Below are 17,837 nucleotides of genomic sequence, written 5' to 3'. Positions count from 1 at the left end.
GCATACATAGTGCTTATTCTGAATATGAGCTGTAATTTGTAATTTTTTTTATATTTCTGTTTCACAAAATATTGTGTATTCTGAAATTTAAGTTAGTATTTGTTAAAGGCTAGACAATTTAAGATAGCTTCCTTGGAAGTTAAGGTTTGTACTAGTATAAGGAGGATGGCAACACCAAAAAGCCAGTAGCCTTTTACGTGAGAAGTCTTTGTGTGATGGAGACACAGAAGTAGTTCTTTTCTTTCTCTGTTTTCCATGTTATTTTCCTGCATGTATTATGATTAAAGAGCTGTCTGAGCTTGTGAATTTAAGCACACGCAAATCAGCATTCTAAAAGTATCCATGAAAAAAGAGAGAGCAAAAAAAATCCAGGTGACATTTACCCTAGTGTAATCCAGTTTCTAGCAAATGAGTTAGAAAAGCAAGACAAATAAAATACTTAAAAATAAATCCTAATTCTTACATGGGCAAATACAATGACATTTCAGCATTCAGTTAGCTGCTGACTTACCTTGATCTTCTATTTACGAAGGTAGAAAAGATAGCCAGCTAATCAGTTAGTTCAGCACACCACTTTAAATTAAGACAGCAGCAACTAACATTTTCCTGTCTCTTTAAAGCAGCACATCCAAAATCCTGCCCTTTTTCTCCAGCGGGCTGCAGCCCTTCTTTAGTCACCCCACTCATCCGTTTTCATAATCCTCTGATATGCACAGTTTTAAGGCTGTTTGGTTTCCTCCTAGCCTAACCCACTACACAGACCTTTACAAGACTTATAAATGTTAGTTTTATTGCTAGAAAGCCTGTCTTTAATGTGAGATAAGCACATCGTGCCTAATCTTGCAAGGCACTGGACACTGCTGTGATGTGAGCAATCCCCAGAAACTGCACCCTGTAAGTGTATGGTTAATTCTTGTCCTCCATACTTCAAGTGCTTAAAGTTAAACTAGTGTTCACATGCCTTTTGGCATCAAGCAAGAGTATTCTGCACCTTAAAGGATCTTTCCATAGAGTCAGATGTATGGCTACATTTCAGTCAATAGCTCCCATTGACTTCATTAAAGCCAAATCATAGGTCTGAATGTAAATACAGATGTATTGCCAGAATTTTAATGAGCATTTTATTATTCATATGTCCTCAGGATATGAACTATAAAAAGCAGTGATGTGACTTTGGATATTTGTGGTACCAGCACATTTCTGCTTCACACTTCACAGGCAACAACACAGCTATGACAAAAGTGGAATACATTATTTCACATATATTTGGACTCAGTAGAAAAGGCACAAGTATGTGTTACAGGGACAACGAGTTTTCAAACATGACTATGCTCTAAAGTGCCTTGTAAGAGGACATTAAAATGTTTATTGTGTGAAGGGATAGCATCTATAACGCGCTGGTTGTGTTCTGAAACAACCAGAAAATATCAATGCCCATATTTTCTCTGTTAATATTAAAACAAATATTCACAAAATTCACCACTGAATTCCTTTCTAGAAAAACTGCTGGGTAAAAATGTTAATTACCCTAGCTACCAACTTCTTGTTTTCTTCAATAGTGGGGTTTTTTATTTATTTTGCATGGGCCATCAGATGAATTATATCATTTTAGGTACAAAGAAGTATTCTAATTCATGAGACCATAGAAAAAATGTCACTGCATCCTTTTAGAGAACTTGCTGTTTTCTTCAGTCGCAGGGTCCAACATTTATGTCACAAGAGAATAAGTTCAGTATAAAATCCACATGAAACCAAAAATTTCCCCCAAGCAAACAAAAAATCATACGAACTAAAGGGCTCTGTAATCTAATGGTAAAATGCATAACAAGCACCAACTGTGGGTAAGGGAACAAATACTGACTTAAAATAACACATGTAAACTGTAACAGCGGACTGGATGTGACTGAGAGGATTATTTCATCCTGAATTTCTCTTCCTCTACAATGAGTATCAACAGCACAGGATACTTCAAATTTTCCAAGGCAGCTGAGCAGCTGAGCAAACACATGAATGTGAAGCTACTCTTTAAGTTATAATTTTTCCTGCCTGCTTACATAATCAAAACTATCCATAAATGAATAAGATCTAATGCCAGAAAGAACTGTCAGCTCTTCATATCTGACTACCTCTATAATGCCAGCCCATACATTCACTCCAGATCCCACCATACTGTGTCCAGTGACTTGCATTTTGAATAAAACTGTTCTGGCACACCTGCTGCAAATTTTGATTACGCAACATCAAAAGTCTGAAAACATATCACTTTCCTCAGTCATTTGTCCCAGTGGTTAAGCACCGTAACAAGCAAAAATGTTTGTCTTTTTTCTAATTGGATTTTGTTGGCTTACCAGCAATTGGTGCTTGTTGTGCATTTAACCATTAGGATACAGAGCCCTGTAGTTCCTACTGGTTTTGTTTGCTTGGAGGAAAAAAAACATTTTTTGATAAATCAAGCTGTATCTCTTTTTGACAAACCAGATAGACTAAGCTGGTTTAGATTCCCGCTTTAAGGCATTTTTTTTCAGCCCTCAAATAATTTAGAGTTTTATCCCTATCTCTTTTCAATATTTTGAATTTCTTTATAAAACATTGACAACAGAACTGAACAAAGAATAGCAAAGTTAATACTAATAATCCTTAGATTGAGGTAAAGTTCCCACTCTCTGAAGGATGACATTAGCTTTTTGTGGTTTGGGTTGGGGTTTTTTTGATGCAGCTCATCTATAACCATACAGTATACTTAGGACTTCTTTCAGGGACACAATTCCCCCAGTAAGTTGCACATGTGCTTTATTCCTCTATTTATGGTTGACATTTGACTGTATTAGCAGGCATTTTCTTAGACTGGGCCTAGCTTACCAAGAGATCTGAATCTTCCCTTTTCTCCCCATTAATTGCCTTTTCACAAATCTGCATATCTTGTCAGCCATTATGCTTTGTATATCATTGATGAAGACAGTAGAGGCATTATACCCTTTGTCAAGCTCTGTGCAATGCAGTAGACATAACCTTATTTGAAGGTCACTCTTTACTTGCTGAGGTCAGTGTGCTGAGTTTTAATTTATGCGACGTCTGTTTTCCTGACATTGCACAGGGCTTTTTTAATAAAAATGTCCTGTAAAACTAATTCAGTGCCTTATAGAAATCCAAGATATTTCATCCGCACTGTTATCTGTAGCTACCAAGTTTGCACTTTCATCAGGGAATGAAATCAGGTTTGTTTGAGAAGACCTATTTTCCATAGAGTCACACTGATTGGTTTTAATTTAATTACAATGTTTTGTCAGTTGAATCCTGAATCATCATCTTATTATTTTTCTGGGGATTGCTGTCTTGGTAGCCAGAGATGCCAGGCATGGCTCATTTGTCTTTTGCGTTTGGATTTTTGACATAACATTGTCCATTTTTGGCTGTTCCATAATATATTGAAATCAGTATTCATTGCCTCACTCAACTTCGTAACACCAGTTTTGCACATTACTGTCCTTATGCTGCAGACTCAGACTTTTACTACATCCTTATCCTACCCTTTTGCAGGATGTCAACATTGGAGGACACCATTGCAGGCATGGTTAGGGGCATGTGTTTAATAGAATATTGGCCATCTCTTTCCGAGATCGGTGACAAATCCAGAAGGAGCTTCTGGAAAACCTTCCCGTCATTCTTGTAATTCCACCTGCAGGTTAGCACCATGTGGGAAGGAGGAGGAATTCGGGCTCTGGGTGACTGGCACTGGCACCGTGTCACTTAGTAGGCACAGACTGAGCTGTCATGTGTTGGAGTCCTGGTCAAACTTGACAGTGGACAAAGAATGGTTTAGTCGGGCAGGTGTCCACGTGAAAGAGGAAGGCTAAGCCTATTTACAAGCGAATGCAGTGACACCTGAGGACCACAACTGGAGTGCCTTGAGGGGGAAGGGAACAAGAAAGGACTAAGTGATACCCAGGCTGCCAGGGCTGCTGCCTGGCTCATTCCCCCTTCTCAAAACGTTGAACGCTTTTGGTCCAGCAGAGCAACTGTCCCAGTTCAGCACTTTGCTTCATATAGCTGTAGAGTTTTTAATCTGATCCTGAATACGAGTTTATCCTTCCAGGGCAATATGGCCTGGCAAATAAGGGCATCCTCTGAAATAATGCTGTCGGCCCAGTGCTGTAACCCATTCTGAAAGTTCAGTAGGAGTGGATTTTAACTTTCCAGTCTCTCAAATCATCCTACCTGTTTTAGCAATGCTGATAGTATAGTATTCCTTTACAGCACTGTCAATATTCTGTTTCACATATTTGCTGCTCAGGCAAGAGACTGAGATTTACGCATGTGGAGCTTGCAGTCAGAGAAATACATTCTCGCTAGGAGGATCACCATCTTTCAATACCCAGCACGATGATCTACATGCCAATTCCATTTGCTAAAGCTTCTCCGCAGCACCATGTGGGTAAGAAAGGCTTACATAAAGAAGCATGAAAGGTTTGCTCACTTCCTGACAATTAATTACAAATTTGTCTTTTAAATTCTACTCGACACAGGAGGAGACACTTAATGTTCAGTGGAGCCTGGCCAGACATTTTAAGAAAGTATTTATGAACACTTATTCAGATTTCAAATAGCTGTCACTTCAGCAATATTCATGCCTGGTTCTTATTGCTGTTTGCCAGGATGAGTTTTGTTTGAATAAATGTTTGGGAAATTACTAGCTTGTACAAATCCATCTGTATCCACAGATGAATAAGGATGAAAGCTGCTGGTCAAACAACTGCAAATTGTGACTGCATTTAAGAAAATGAAAGTTTGGTCCTCAAACAATTTTCAAAGAGAAACAAGAGTTAAATTCACTGGGGAATTTATATGGGAAGAAGTGAACTAGATTCAGCCTTCTTCTAGTTGGAAGGAAAAACTTATGTATCTGAATATCCTCTAATATCTATGCAAATCCAACAAACACAGTTTGCCTTCACACAATTTTACACTACTTTCAATTAACTATGAGATCCTTCTAGCTGTGGGGATTCACAAGCCCTGTGGATTTTTAATGCTTTCTGCGGAATGTCAGCTCCACAGCCTGAAAAGATAACATCTGACAGCCATGCTGAGCCCCGTTCAGGATCCATTGGACTCAACAGAGGACCACCAACTAACTTCAACGAGCATTGGATCAAGAGCCTTACAGCTACACTTGCTCTCTGCACCAGCACGGGACGTGACCTTCTCTGCTTTGTCTACCAGAACTGCCAAACGCCTATCCTTACAACATTTCTATCAAATTTCAAAGGGACTTGTAAATCATTGCTGGCTGTTAATATAATTCAAATATACTTTAAGAAATTCATTTGTTTGAAAACATTCAAGAGAGAATACAAATGGAAATTGGTCAAACCATGGTGTTGTATGACAAACAATATGACTTTAATAAACTGAAATATCTGTCACACTGGTTTTTGATAGACACAAGCCATTTAGGCAGTGGCACATCACAAGAGGAAAGGACAGCTTGTGATGCACAGTACTTTTCATCAAAAAGCAGCCCACATGTCACAAAACGCTATTAACACACCCTGGCTCTGTATGTAGTACTGCCAGACTGTAGGTTAGATAATGAAAAACGAAGGCAAATCTTACATACAGTTTATTGATTTCTTTTTCATGTGTGTTACTCATCTGCTCATTGAACTCACAAAAAAAGAAGCATTGAGCAGTATACAAGGCCTTATTAAGACCTTAACTATCCAAAAAATAGTCTGTAATTGTGACTGTACTTTAGTCATATGTGGACAGAAAAAGCTGCACGTGAAATAAAAAATTGGTAACAGCACTATTTAATTTAAAACAAAATAAATTATATAAAAATGAGAAAGCTAATTTCAAGGACATTAAAAGGAGCAGCCAAAAGAGTGAAATACTAACAAATTACATGGAGACTACTCAGAATTATATGAGAGGCTGAAAGCCAAACCTCCAAAAGCATCAAAAAACCCAGCATGATAAAGCAGAAAAGTAAATTTCCTAAAGCTATTAAAATAAAACAAAACGCAATAAAATAAAATTTAAAAAAATAAAACAAATACTTTAAAAAGTCTAAGTTGTGTCCTAATGAGGGAAAGAGAACAGAGTATACCTTGACAAATGAAATACAAAACCACAAAAAACCAAGTTGAAACAATTTTGAGACATAAAGGCATAGAATCTAATAACCCACCATTCTTCAAAAATTCAAGAAATGGGACACTTGCCTGATATTCAGTGATAACCAGTTATGTAAAAAGAGCACTCGGGGAAAAAAACATAACAGAAAAGTTAAATTAATTCTCTCAGTCTGCACTGCCTGTGAAGGCGGATAGGATGGTTCTCATACAAAGGTCATACCTTATGTAGCATAAGACTGAACCATTGTCTCAGAGCATCAATAGAATATATTTTAGAACAAATCCATACGACGGACTTTAACAAATTGCCAATACTGGCTAATTTTCTGTTGTGGTTGGCACGTTACCACCAGTTGAACTGGTCTTACTACCAAAACAGGTGGAAGCAGTAAAGTGGAAAAAGTAGTTTTATATTTTCACATATCAGTTTTCATTTTTAACAGAATTTATAGAGAGTACAGAGGCATAGAGGGTAATCCAATGAACAACAGACATGACGTTTCTGCAGACTTAAGATATTTCTGCACAAAGATAATTGGTAGGAACCATGACAAAAACAGTATTAATGCACAAATAAATAAATATGCCATATTAGGGAAGAACCAACATAGTTTTTGCACTGAAAATACATACCTCAGAAGTTTATTAGACTTCTTTGTTGGAGCAGGTAATCATATGAATGATACAATCACTATAGAGTACTTGGTATTTAAGAAAGCTTTTGATGAGGTCCCTTGTTAAAGGCTCTGACAGAAATAGAGGTAATACAGGGTAAGACAGAAGGTCCTGGATTAATAATTGGCTAACAGATAGGAACCAAAGTGTAGGAAATAAATTTTGTGGAAATAAATTTTGTGTTAATAAATGAAGAGTAACACATATGAGGAAAACCCCATGCATGATGGCCTCTGAAGTAGTCTTTACCATTTAAGAAAAAGGTTTTGTGGTAATTTTAAAGCATTTTCTGACAACATCCATTCAGTGCATGGTGGTAGCTAAAAAGGTAAGGGACTACTAGAAGTTAATTAGGAGAGGTCTGCAAGCAATACTGAAATTGTCACTTCACCAGTGAGTTTAACCATGGTGTACCCCTTCCCTGAATACTGAATATAGCTCTGTTTCCCCACGTTTCATATTGGAATTGGAAGTACAGAATAATGATCAGGATTAACAAATGATAAGTTTTGTATGAATGTATGAAGGTAATGCAGTCATCAAGGAATGGTTTTAAGTAAATAACAGGAAACACTTGTTCACACAACATACAATTAAGTTATAGAATTCATTGTTACGATACCATGGAGGCTGAAGTATAAACAGATTGGGGATTAAGGGATTAGACAATTCATAAAGGAAAGGTCCATTGGCAGCTGGTAGCCTTAGTATTTGGGAAGTTGCTACATACTGGAGCTGTGAAGGTATGCTCTGTACACGCCCTGCTCTTCCTTCTCGTAATAGTCAGCCCACTGTTGAAGGACCAGTACAGCAGTTTTAATATTTCTTTAATTTTTCTTTCCTTTCCTCACCAAAGACAGTTTATTTTTCACATAGAACAATTACTATGAAGAGCCTTTATATATACACCATTCTTAGGCATACTTCTTACACGCCCTTTGTCTACAGTGTGAGGTATTCTAATTGGAACAGTGTCTTAAAAAATGGCCCTCATCCTGTAAGTGTTTCTTCACTGGTAAAGAACTAAGTTTGACATCAACTCAGTTGACTTCAGTGACTTCATGTTGCTCTAGGGTCCATGAACAGCCACTTGTGGGCACTCGTTTGTACTGGATGGAAACTGGGGCTGCAGCCCAACAGGCAGCAATGGCTGCAATGGCTTCAAAGATCACAAGACTCCTGCCACCTCTCTCAACAGCCATCTTTGTGCTGCATTGATAGGCAAACCAGATCTAGACATTGTTCCTTAAGCCATACATTAATAGTAACAATAATAAGAGCAATATTAGTGTTTGGGAAAAGATCCAGTCTGCAAAATTAGCCAGCAATATCGAGCTGTTTACCCACTGGATGGCATTCATTTGTTGCACACCTCTCTCCACCCATCTCTAGTGATATCTCTTAGCATCCCTTAGATACCCATAGGTGAAGGGATGGTTTCTTTAGGTGAAACGCTATTGTAGTTCATGTGCAGTCAGCTTCTGGCCCTCCCGTTCAGACTGCCAACACAGGTGTTAATTACTGCCATCTCTGACGGTGGCTTGTGCTGCAAACACCTGTCACCCAGAAACTATACTGAAATCCCCACCTTGTTTTACATGGGTCAGTGAGCACCAGTTAGTAATGACTTTGATCGGTATTTTTCTGGGTTATGTGTGGCAGGTGCAATGCTTCTGGTCTCCCACTACAGTTACCAGCCCACTGATGGATCAGACCCCTGAAGAATCTTTCTCAATGGGTGACAATACTTCTAGTTATATGAATTCATTTCACATAGCTTTTGGTTTTCTGTCCGAGAAACCTAAGCACAAGCACCTTCATATTATGAACCATATGGTCAAAGGAATATTTTAGAGCCATTTTCACATAGCTTTATGAGAAAGCTGAGTTCATTTAACTTTTATAAAACAGTCTTCAGTGAGACAAGAATCCTGCAGGAGTTTACAAGGATCATGGGACACATGAATCTGAAAGCAAAGGCATAATGCAGAAAAAAATAGAAGTAAAGCACAAATGAACCCATGGTGCTGACTGATAAATATGAACTCTAGCAATATTGTTGAGAAGGCAGGCACAGAAGTTAGATGAGTCTTTTGAGTTGATTTAACTCATGCAGCTGCCAGTTGTGTAGTTGAAAAGCTAGATTATTTGTGAATTTAGGTGTACTGCAAAGCAATATATTTTCAAGAAGGAATTTCTCTTGATCTCTACGGTGTTTGTCACCCACAATAGTTTTGCCAACTTCAATCAACATAAATGATTCTCTCAGCACCTTCTAATAAATACAATTAATGCATCCAATGCAAGGGAATATTCTAGTCCCTAGCTGTTTTCAAATTAATTTCTGTCCTCCTTGGGACATATTTCTCTCCTTTTTTCCCTATTACAAAGCCTCTGAAGATGGTTAGTGAAGTTAGTTAAATGGAGAAAAAAATAGATTGGAATATGCATTTATGAACACACATCTCAGGCACAATTCACAACACTTCATGAGGTTAACCTTTAACAACATTTTTGTAATTGTTGGTACCTATAGAAATATTTGTAAACTCTGAAATTTCACACATTTGGAGTTGTTTTTCTCTACTGCCTGGTCATAATTTTATCAGAAAGTATCAATCATTGAATGACACCATGGAATTAATAATATAACATTGTTAGAAACAGCTGTAGGAACACCTTGTGAGACATTAAACACAATTGTATGAAAATTATTTCTTTGAGCTATTTGATGGATATTGCCCCACTTATCTTTAAACAGAAGTATTATTTTCTAGCACCTCTAAAGCTACTTCAGTGAGTTCTACTGAAAGAAATTATTTCCTGTGAAATTTGCAATAAAGTGCAAGATTCACTTCCTTCCATCCTCTTTCCAACATATATAACCATGCTTACGAGTTTCCTGTACATTACAACAACAGAGAGTGGGCGGCAGTCGGGTTATCAAAAATCATTGTGAAGATAATCTACCTACCATCTACTTTGATCTGCAAGTCTTAATAGTTGTGTCATCTGTTCATCGTAGTTCATTTTAAGCCTTATATTCAAGAAAAAGAAGCAGTCTGGCAATACAAATCTGACAAAATTGATCAAGACCAGAAACATCACAGTGGTCTCAGTAAGATTAATCTATAAACAATCAAAATTTGGTGCAATTTACTTAATCATTCCATTTCCAAAGTTGTTTCTCCAAAGTCTGCATGTTAATCTGTTGGAATAGAAATTTTGTTTATAAAGGGGTATTTGTACACTAAAGTGTAAGAATGGTCCACAAATCACAAACAGCACTCAAACAGAGCTGTTCTGCACATTCAGATTTTGTTTTCACAGAATAAAAAATCTCACATACATTTTATAAGGCTAACATGCATGCAACAATTTAAATGAAAAGCCAAGCACAGACATTAAGTATTTCTATTCACTTATTCAGAAGTGATATATTTGGAAGATGATGTGATAAAAAGGCTTCTTACACCATCATCTCTCCTGCTTCATGTATAAGAGGAACAGCTAAAAGCAAGGGATTTGGCGGAGACTCTGCTGACCACTAGCCAGGGTGCAGGCATCTGGTGGGGTTTGGAAGTTGGAGTAACCTACGGCAATCTCACAACCGCGCTGCATTTTCTGGAGACAACCATATTAACTTCTGTGCCTTCAGCATCAAAACAGCGCAGAGATGCTGCCTGCTATCTCTGCTCAGCATTTCTTGCCTTGTCTTAGAGGCAGCCCAGGCAAGGAAGAAAGTGTCGCCTGTAATTCTTCACAGTTTTACCAAATAACCAGTGGCTGCCTGGTAAGTTGAGAATACCTGACTCTGAGGTTATCTCACCAAAGACCAGAACATCTCACTTAGAAAGTAACCCTTAGCAAGTGTAGCTCCTTCTGCTCTTATCACACTCAGGATTGTGCCCAACTTAACACATTTGCTTTTGATGCCTTTGATTTCCATAGGAAGCCTTGGCTTGTAGTCAGAATCCCCCTTATGTGCATTTCTAGATAGGAATGACTTCCAAGCCTAAGAGCTGAGATGTACACACGCCAAGAACTCCAACACTGAATTACCTTTGAAGAATCCTTAAAAAAATAATAGCCTTGAAAACACCTTGCAGCTACTATACAGTCACACAGCCTTCTGCCAGCAGATGCACAGACTTCTCACGTCATTTAATGACTGCTGCCCACTCTGGAAAAAAATGCACTCTCATGATGTGCAACTACGCTCAACTGAGATACATAATAAAATAACAGAACATAGTAACTTGCCTTTCTTTGCTCTTGAATGTGGAGCTTTATGTGTCAATTTTAATCTAAAAGGAGCAATGTGCTCTGTGGGCCTTTGGAAATAGATTTTATTCACCAAGTGAGAAGTTTCTTCCCCAAGTGCAATGTTTATACATCCTAATAAACAACTGTGCAAAAAAACCCCACCCCAAAGCAAGTGAGGCATACCTCCATGCAACCTCCATCGTGTACTAGTGTGTAGAGATTGTATATAGTTAAATGTCGTCAACACTAATTAACACTAATTATTGTATTAACGCGTGAAGAATAAACTTTCACGTCAAACGCAAAGTAGGATATTGGGGACTACTTAAAGACATCATGCTACAGATTGGGTGACTTTATTATCCTCATTCTCATGGCAAGCATAGGCTTCACGTTAAGAAACATGAGCACCAAACTGTGTGGTATTTATTTCTGATTTTCATTAAAGATATAACTGTGTAGCCCGGTATTGTTTGAGGCATTCAAATAACTCCAGCTTGAGTATAGGAGTAGAGGAAGGGTAAACAGAGGAGTTGGATAGTTCAGACTGTCTGAGAAAGGGCTCATCTCCTCTGGGAAATTTCTGTGACCCGGAGGAGCTGGGCTGGCTGACACAGGTAGGCAGGCAGCTCAGTGGTCTCATTGCATCCTCTTGTGGTTGGGTGGCTACAAGAGCTGAGGATTGTCCATCGTCATGAGAATGAGGGGTCGGGTAGGAACTAAGCAGCTTTTCTGCTCTCAAGAGGTGACCGGACTGGATCTGGAGCACTCAGAAGGTGAAGCAACTAACTCCTTCACAGTGTCAACCTGTGCATTTCCTAGAAACACACCCGTTCCTCACAGTCCCTGCTGAAGTGATTCTCCGAGACAGGATATCCTAGAATTCCTCCCAGCACATTTTGCAGCCCACCATAAAGACAGCGTAGAGGCCTATGAGTAAGTGTGGAGGAGGAATGTTTCTAACTACACTTTATCCCCGTATTTCCAAACATAGCATGGATGGAGCAGCTCCTGTTCACACAGACTATTATTCAGAGTGGCTTTGTGTTGTCTGCGAAGAATGATCCCACCTTTAACAAACCAGCAAGCAGATCTCTCACGGTGAATGCATGGCATTTGAAACAACAGAAATGTAACCATTTGCCCCAAAGTTCATGAATACAAACTTCACTTTAAATAGAAAAAAAAAAAAAGGTCTTTGGATTCTACCCAACAACAATTAGGATGGGGTTAATAACTTGTCTTTCTGGAAAGAAACACAGAAGTTGAAGCTTGCTACATATTTCCAGTGGAATTTGTAGCTTGAATCTAACAATAAGGTATGGCAGATACAGATTAATAATGATTTTTAAAAAGCAAATATGAATCTTGAGCTGCATAATCTGCAAAATCCTTGTGACGTTTCCTAAGAGGAGACTGTTGCCTTGTGGGGTAGAACTGATCTACTATTTTGAAAAGTATCACTTCAAACTCTACAAAAATATCTTGCAACAAGCATCAGTCAGTAACATATTCATAAAAAAAGATATTTAATTAAAATTTCTCACAAGCAATGACTGAAATTACTACTTAAATGATCTTTTAAAAATGAATGAACAAATAACCTTCATAAGCTGCTGTCTTTTCCGAAAGAGGTAAGTCCCACTAACGTTAATGAGAGTTACATCTACAGAGTGAGAGGGAGTGAGGAAGCAGGTCCCTTGAGGCAGGTCCCTTGAGGCAGGTCCTCAGGCACTGTGAGTTAGCATAGCTCCCCAAAGTGCCTTGGAGGGAGAGACGGCGATTTACATGAACAAAGAATTTATCCCTTTCATGTTTGTTTTTCACCCTGGCCTTCCACAAGATCTAATCGTATCTGTCAGCGATAGGAAATCTTAATAGCTCATGGTCAACTCTTGCTAGCAGTTCCTTTTCTCATCTGAACAGGGCATAAATGAACTGCAAATGTCAGGTCATTGCTTCCTGCTCTTGCTTCTTCCCCCCGTCAAACCTCAGCCCTTCCATGTTTTAGGTGTCCAGTTTAATCCAATTCACCTTTGCATGCTGTATATGCAACTCTTCTCAGGGATTCATTTATTTATCCATCATAATATATGTTCTTAACTCTTTTTACTTAGTCATCTCTGTGAGAATGAAAGGTGTGGAGTCAGCTCAGTAACCAGAGGGAATCATAAATCAAATCCATACAAGAGATACAGTCAGATAAACAGAATAGCTGCAAAACTATAGCAATAATGTGGTCAGATTTGCAATTTTGTACTTAAAAATACCATTTTGAGGACCATAAGTGGACTATAGGAATGTGACAATAGGTCACAAGAGTTTGCTTTCTATCAAATGCAATTACTGCTGTCATTTGTGTTGGTCTGCCTAGCCTGGCTATAAACCAAAGTCTCCTTTTTAAAATACTGTTACTTTTGATATTTTTCTTTTGATATTTAAAATTAATAAAACCTGTTGACTATGAACAGATTGTACAGAGCAATATTTTTTACTATTGCTCAAGCTGCATGAAAATATGCTTGCCCAGACCTGCTGACAGACTAGCCACTGCCCTTTCTTTCTCATGGGACATGGCTTTGCAGGGGCTACCTGGACTGCAGAGGGATTTTCAGGTTTCTTTTTTCTGTGTTCGCAGTCCCAGAAAATGAGTTCACATGCAGCAGAGCCAGCAGCTAACCCAGGAGTCCCTGCCGAGCCGTGACTCTGTTTTGCTCAGGCAGAAATGCCAAACTTCCCGTGATGGTAGCAGTGAAGCCTGCGAGTAAGACCTGCTCATCAGCCCCACAGACAACCTCCAGACTCCACCAGGGCACAGCCAGAGCCGCTATCAGCTCCAGACCTAGATGCTCACATCCATTATCCTTTATTTAGAGATACACGAACTGGTCTGTGTGTGAAGGAGGACAGGGAACAGGATTGCCAGGGAGATGCCTGATTTCTCACGGGCTTTCCTGTGCTGCTGAAACCTCTCCTGTTGCCCACAGCCGCAGCGCCTGGGGTTGGGGGGGCTCCTCCACGCTGGGGAAAACTGCATCCCCCCCCCAACACTTTTCCCCATTCACCTTACAGTCTCCTTGGGTGGGAGCAGCCAGCACTCTCTCAGGGAGCAGCCAGCACTCTCTCAGGGAGAAGCCAGCTCCCCCGGGGTCCTGGCAGGTAACCCAGCCCCAGCACGTCTTTGCGGAGCCCCCACGGAGGGTGTGGGGCAGCTGGGGGCTCCCGGGGGAGGCAGTGGGCTGCCTCATACCTACCTTCCGTGTGGACGGCAGAGACGTAGGTCCAGTTGTAGCGCTTGACGATGTCGAGCATGGCCCTCGCTTGCAGTGTGTCGGAGGGGACCACCCTGAGGAAGTATTTGTACAGTGTTTTGTCGCTCAGGTCAATGCTGGTGGCAGAGTAAGCAATCTGGGGGATGTCGAAGAGCTGGAGCAGATTTTGGACTTGGATAGCAACCGAGCTGGAGCCGGGGCCGATGACCCCTGCAATGGGCTTTTTCACTCGAGTCTGGGGCTGGGACTGCGAGTCAGAAACACAGCGGGTGCCTCCTTCCCTATCATCTCTGATGGAGATGAGGGAGTCCCGTATGAACTCGATGCTCTGCTCCAGGGCCACTGAGGAGTGCCAGCAGGAGTCTCGGATCTCGCTGCCCAGGGTGATGTTAGGTAGCAGGACTGGGTCAGCGTTAATTTTATCCAAAGTATGAAACATGGCTTCGACTCTCTGGATACCGTATTGCTCCCGGACTTCCCCACACTTCCTCTCAGGCACTTTCTCAGCTGGTGGCTGGTGATGGACAGAGAAGAGGGCCCCGATGATGACATCCCCATCCATCCGAGCCACTGACCGCTGCGAGGAGGCTGTGGAGAGAAGCACCTTCCGCCCGGTGCTCCTGGGCAGCACATCCATCTCCAGGAGCAGAGCAGGGAAAAAGACCAGCAGCACGCCAATCATTTTGTTGCACGATGTCATCCAGACCCAGGTTACTAATTTCATGGGCTCCTCTTGCCTGCACATGGTTTAAGGACATGTAGGAAATGGCATCTGCTTCGCCCCACCAGCGCCCAAGTTGCTCCAAATACCACCACAGCAAAGTCTTACAGCATCGCTCTCGAAGGTGCCAAGGCAGCCGTAATCCTAGTGACATTTAACCTGGTGGCATAGAAATAGGGGATAAAACAGGCTAATCGGGAAATCAATGTCAAACCAGAGCTCAATAAAGCAATCCCGGACAGTTTGAGATGACTGCTTTCACAAATGCCCAGGGCAATTTGCTTCGCTAAGCCTCTAGAAAGGAAGTTTCAAGAGGGATTAAAATATGTATTTATTTGCCTTGACATACTATCACGCGTACTCACATATGTTAAGCTTATATGATCCTTTTCGTACCTGCTTTTCAAGCCAAGGCAGCTGTTTCCCGCACCTTCAGCCAGCACACACCTCCCCTCCACCCCCGGGAAGTTTTGAAAGTTTCATGAGGTACTTAGCATATCGGAGAAGCATCCTAGCCTGGCCCCAGCAGCCCCAGCCCTGAAAGCAGGGTGACAAGTGCTTCTCTTCTTGCGTTCTGACTACCTGAAGGCATCTTTCTCAGCTGAGGAATCTTCTTTCCCAATACAGAAAGGGGGTGAAAAGACACAGCGAGCAATCTGCCCTGCCAGCCATGGGAAATGTCATTTAAAGGTCAGCGAAGGGAGGAAGAAAGGAACCACTTCACTGTTTAAATTAACTTTTCTGTATGTAGGGGGCAAAACTGTAATTCAGCCAGGGACACACACACATGCAAGCGGGGGAAAAAATACATATTAGTTACTAAGGCAACCGCGGGCAAAGTCCTGATGTGCCTTACCGGCACGCCAGCCTTGCATGCAAGCTTCGGGGGGGAAGGCGGCGAGCCCGGCGGCTGGCCTGGGAGGCTTGAAACGCCGTGCTGGAACCGGGGGTGGGCGGCGCGGCTGCCACCGCCGCCGCCCGGGGAGTCGGGAGCGCGGCCGGGCCGGGCCGGGCCGGGCCGGGTCGGGTCCCTGTTGCACGGCGGCGCCGTCAGTACCCTGGACAGCGCCCGGGACAGCGCCCGGGACAGCGCCCGGGACAGCGCCCGGGACAGCGCCGGGCAGCCGGGGCCACCGCCGGAGCGCGGGTCCCTGCCCCGGGACCGTTGTCCCTTTGCCCCGCTGTCCCCCCCCGTGCCGTCGTCCCCCTGCCCCGCTGGCCCTCTGTCCCGGTACCCCGCTTGTCCCGGTGCCCCCGTCTCCCGTTGTCCCGGCCCCGCCAGCGAGCACCGCTGGGCGCTTCCCCCAAACTTCTGCCCTCCGCCCGGCACCGCTGCCGCGGTCTCCCCGCACGCACACTTGCACACACGCACACACACACACACACACGCGCTCCCCGAGGCACGGAGACCGGCGGCGGCACGCACCGCCCCGGACCGGCCGCCTCTCCCCGTCCCTCCCCGGGTGCCGGGGCCGGTGGCGCGGCGGGGCCGCCCGCCGAGCGGCGCGGAGGGCTGGAGGCGGTCAGGGCGAAGGCGACGCTCCGAGGAGAGCCGCCGTCCTGGCCGTGCGTCCACCCAGGCGGGCACAGCCGCCTGAAGTAGGCTCCCCCGGGCAGCCGCGGAGCCGGTCTCCCGAGTGCCTTTTGTCTGCCCCGCTTGCCCCGCCGGCAGCCCCACGGCCGGGACCCGCCGTCCGTTTGGAGGGTTACCCCTGAGACGTACCTGGCCGGGTGAGGCAGCGGCTCCCTGCCCGCTCGGAGCAGGCATTGCCGGCTCTCCGGCCGGCCCGAGCTGGCGCGCTGGCGGCGGGGCGACGGCTGTGGGCTGGGCGCTGGTGCCCTCTGTCTTCAGCACCGCTCCACCGCAAGGAAAAAAACAGGTCATCCCGGGCTCATCCATTATCTCATAGCGAAGGATCAGTCATTTTCTCCCCCCTCCTTAATTTCTTGGGCTATTGTCTTGCAAGCGAGCAAGGAAGCATCACCCGGAGCACGCTGCGGCGGCAGGGGAGGTGTTTGCTCTCACCTCCCGCGGCTCTTAATTCATCATCTTCTTGCCACAATTAGCAAGAGCGAGAGCAAAAGCAAGAGACTGCTGCTCAAAAGGGACCCAGACCACGCTCGGGAGACCCGAGGGTCTGAAATGTGCCGGTCTGCCTCACGGGCAGGCTTTCGCTATTAAAATAAATATTTATATTATTTAAAAAAAAAAAAAAACAAACAAAAAAAACACAGATACCACAACAAGATAAATCACCTGTAAGGATAAAGGCATTGAGATTACAGTTTTCAGGTCAAGATGAATCTAAATGAAGCACGTGAGAGGCATGTCAGGTTAAAATAATACCAGATTGAATAAGCATAATTCAGACGACCTGCTTGCATCTCTAACACAGGTCTCGGGTGTTTTACTTGACTGTATGAAAGTTAAAGTTAGATTACCTCCCCGCTGGGAACTCTATAGATATTTGCCCTACTTCTGAAAGAAAGAGGCAAGGACAAACATTTAACTATTGCTTCTTCAGAGAAGGGTTTGCAGTGAATGCTGCCTCAGGCATGTCTTCTCCCTCTGTCAATATTTGCGCTTTTTTCACTGTCACACAGCTAGTTATTTGCCTGCATTGTGTGTTTATCCACAAGGCATGTTCATTATGGAAGACCCAGCCCAGGGGCTTGCTGGTGTTCAATTTCCATGCAGGTCATGTTTCCTGAAGAGGGAGACGGGGGCCGAGGGTCTGCCTGTCCTCTGCCTTTGGGCATGAAGCT

At 42.8% G+C, this 17,837-nt stretch overlaps 1 protein-coding gene across 4 annotated transcripts in view; it reads right to left on the bottom strand.

Moving 5' to 3' along the window:
* GRM1 (glutamate metabotropic receptor 1) overlaps positions 1–17,432 on the bottom strand; it is a 195,752-nt gene extending 178,320 nt beyond the window's left edge. For 3 of the 4 annotated variants that reach the window (XM_030023256.2, XM_030023258.2, XM_030023259.2), the window contains exons 1-2: positions 16,795–17,432; positions 14,333–15,230 (exon numbers count right to left, since the gene is read on the bottom strand). In XM_030023256.2, the coding sequence (XP_029879116.1) occupies positions 14,333–15,095 (763 nt within the window). In that variant the 5' untranslated portion in view covers positions 15,096–15,230; positions 16,795–17,432. The remainder of the gene's footprint in view (positions 1–14,332; positions 15,231–16,794) is intronic. The other variant, XM_030023255.1, reaches the window with a different exon arrangement.
* Between the last annotated feature and the right edge of the window lie 405 nt (positions 17,433–17,837).

This window comes from Aquila chrysaetos, chromosome 8 (genome assembly GCF_900496995.4).
Source record: "Aquila chrysaetos chrysaetos chromosome 8, bAquChr1.4, whole genome shotgun sequence".
NCBI classification, from domain to species: Eukaryota; Metazoa; Chordata; class Aves; order Accipitriformes; family Accipitridae; genus Aquila; species Aquila chrysaetos.
Note: the sequence above shows the minus strand (reverse complement) of the source record. Positions and strands in the feature narration are given on the sequence as shown.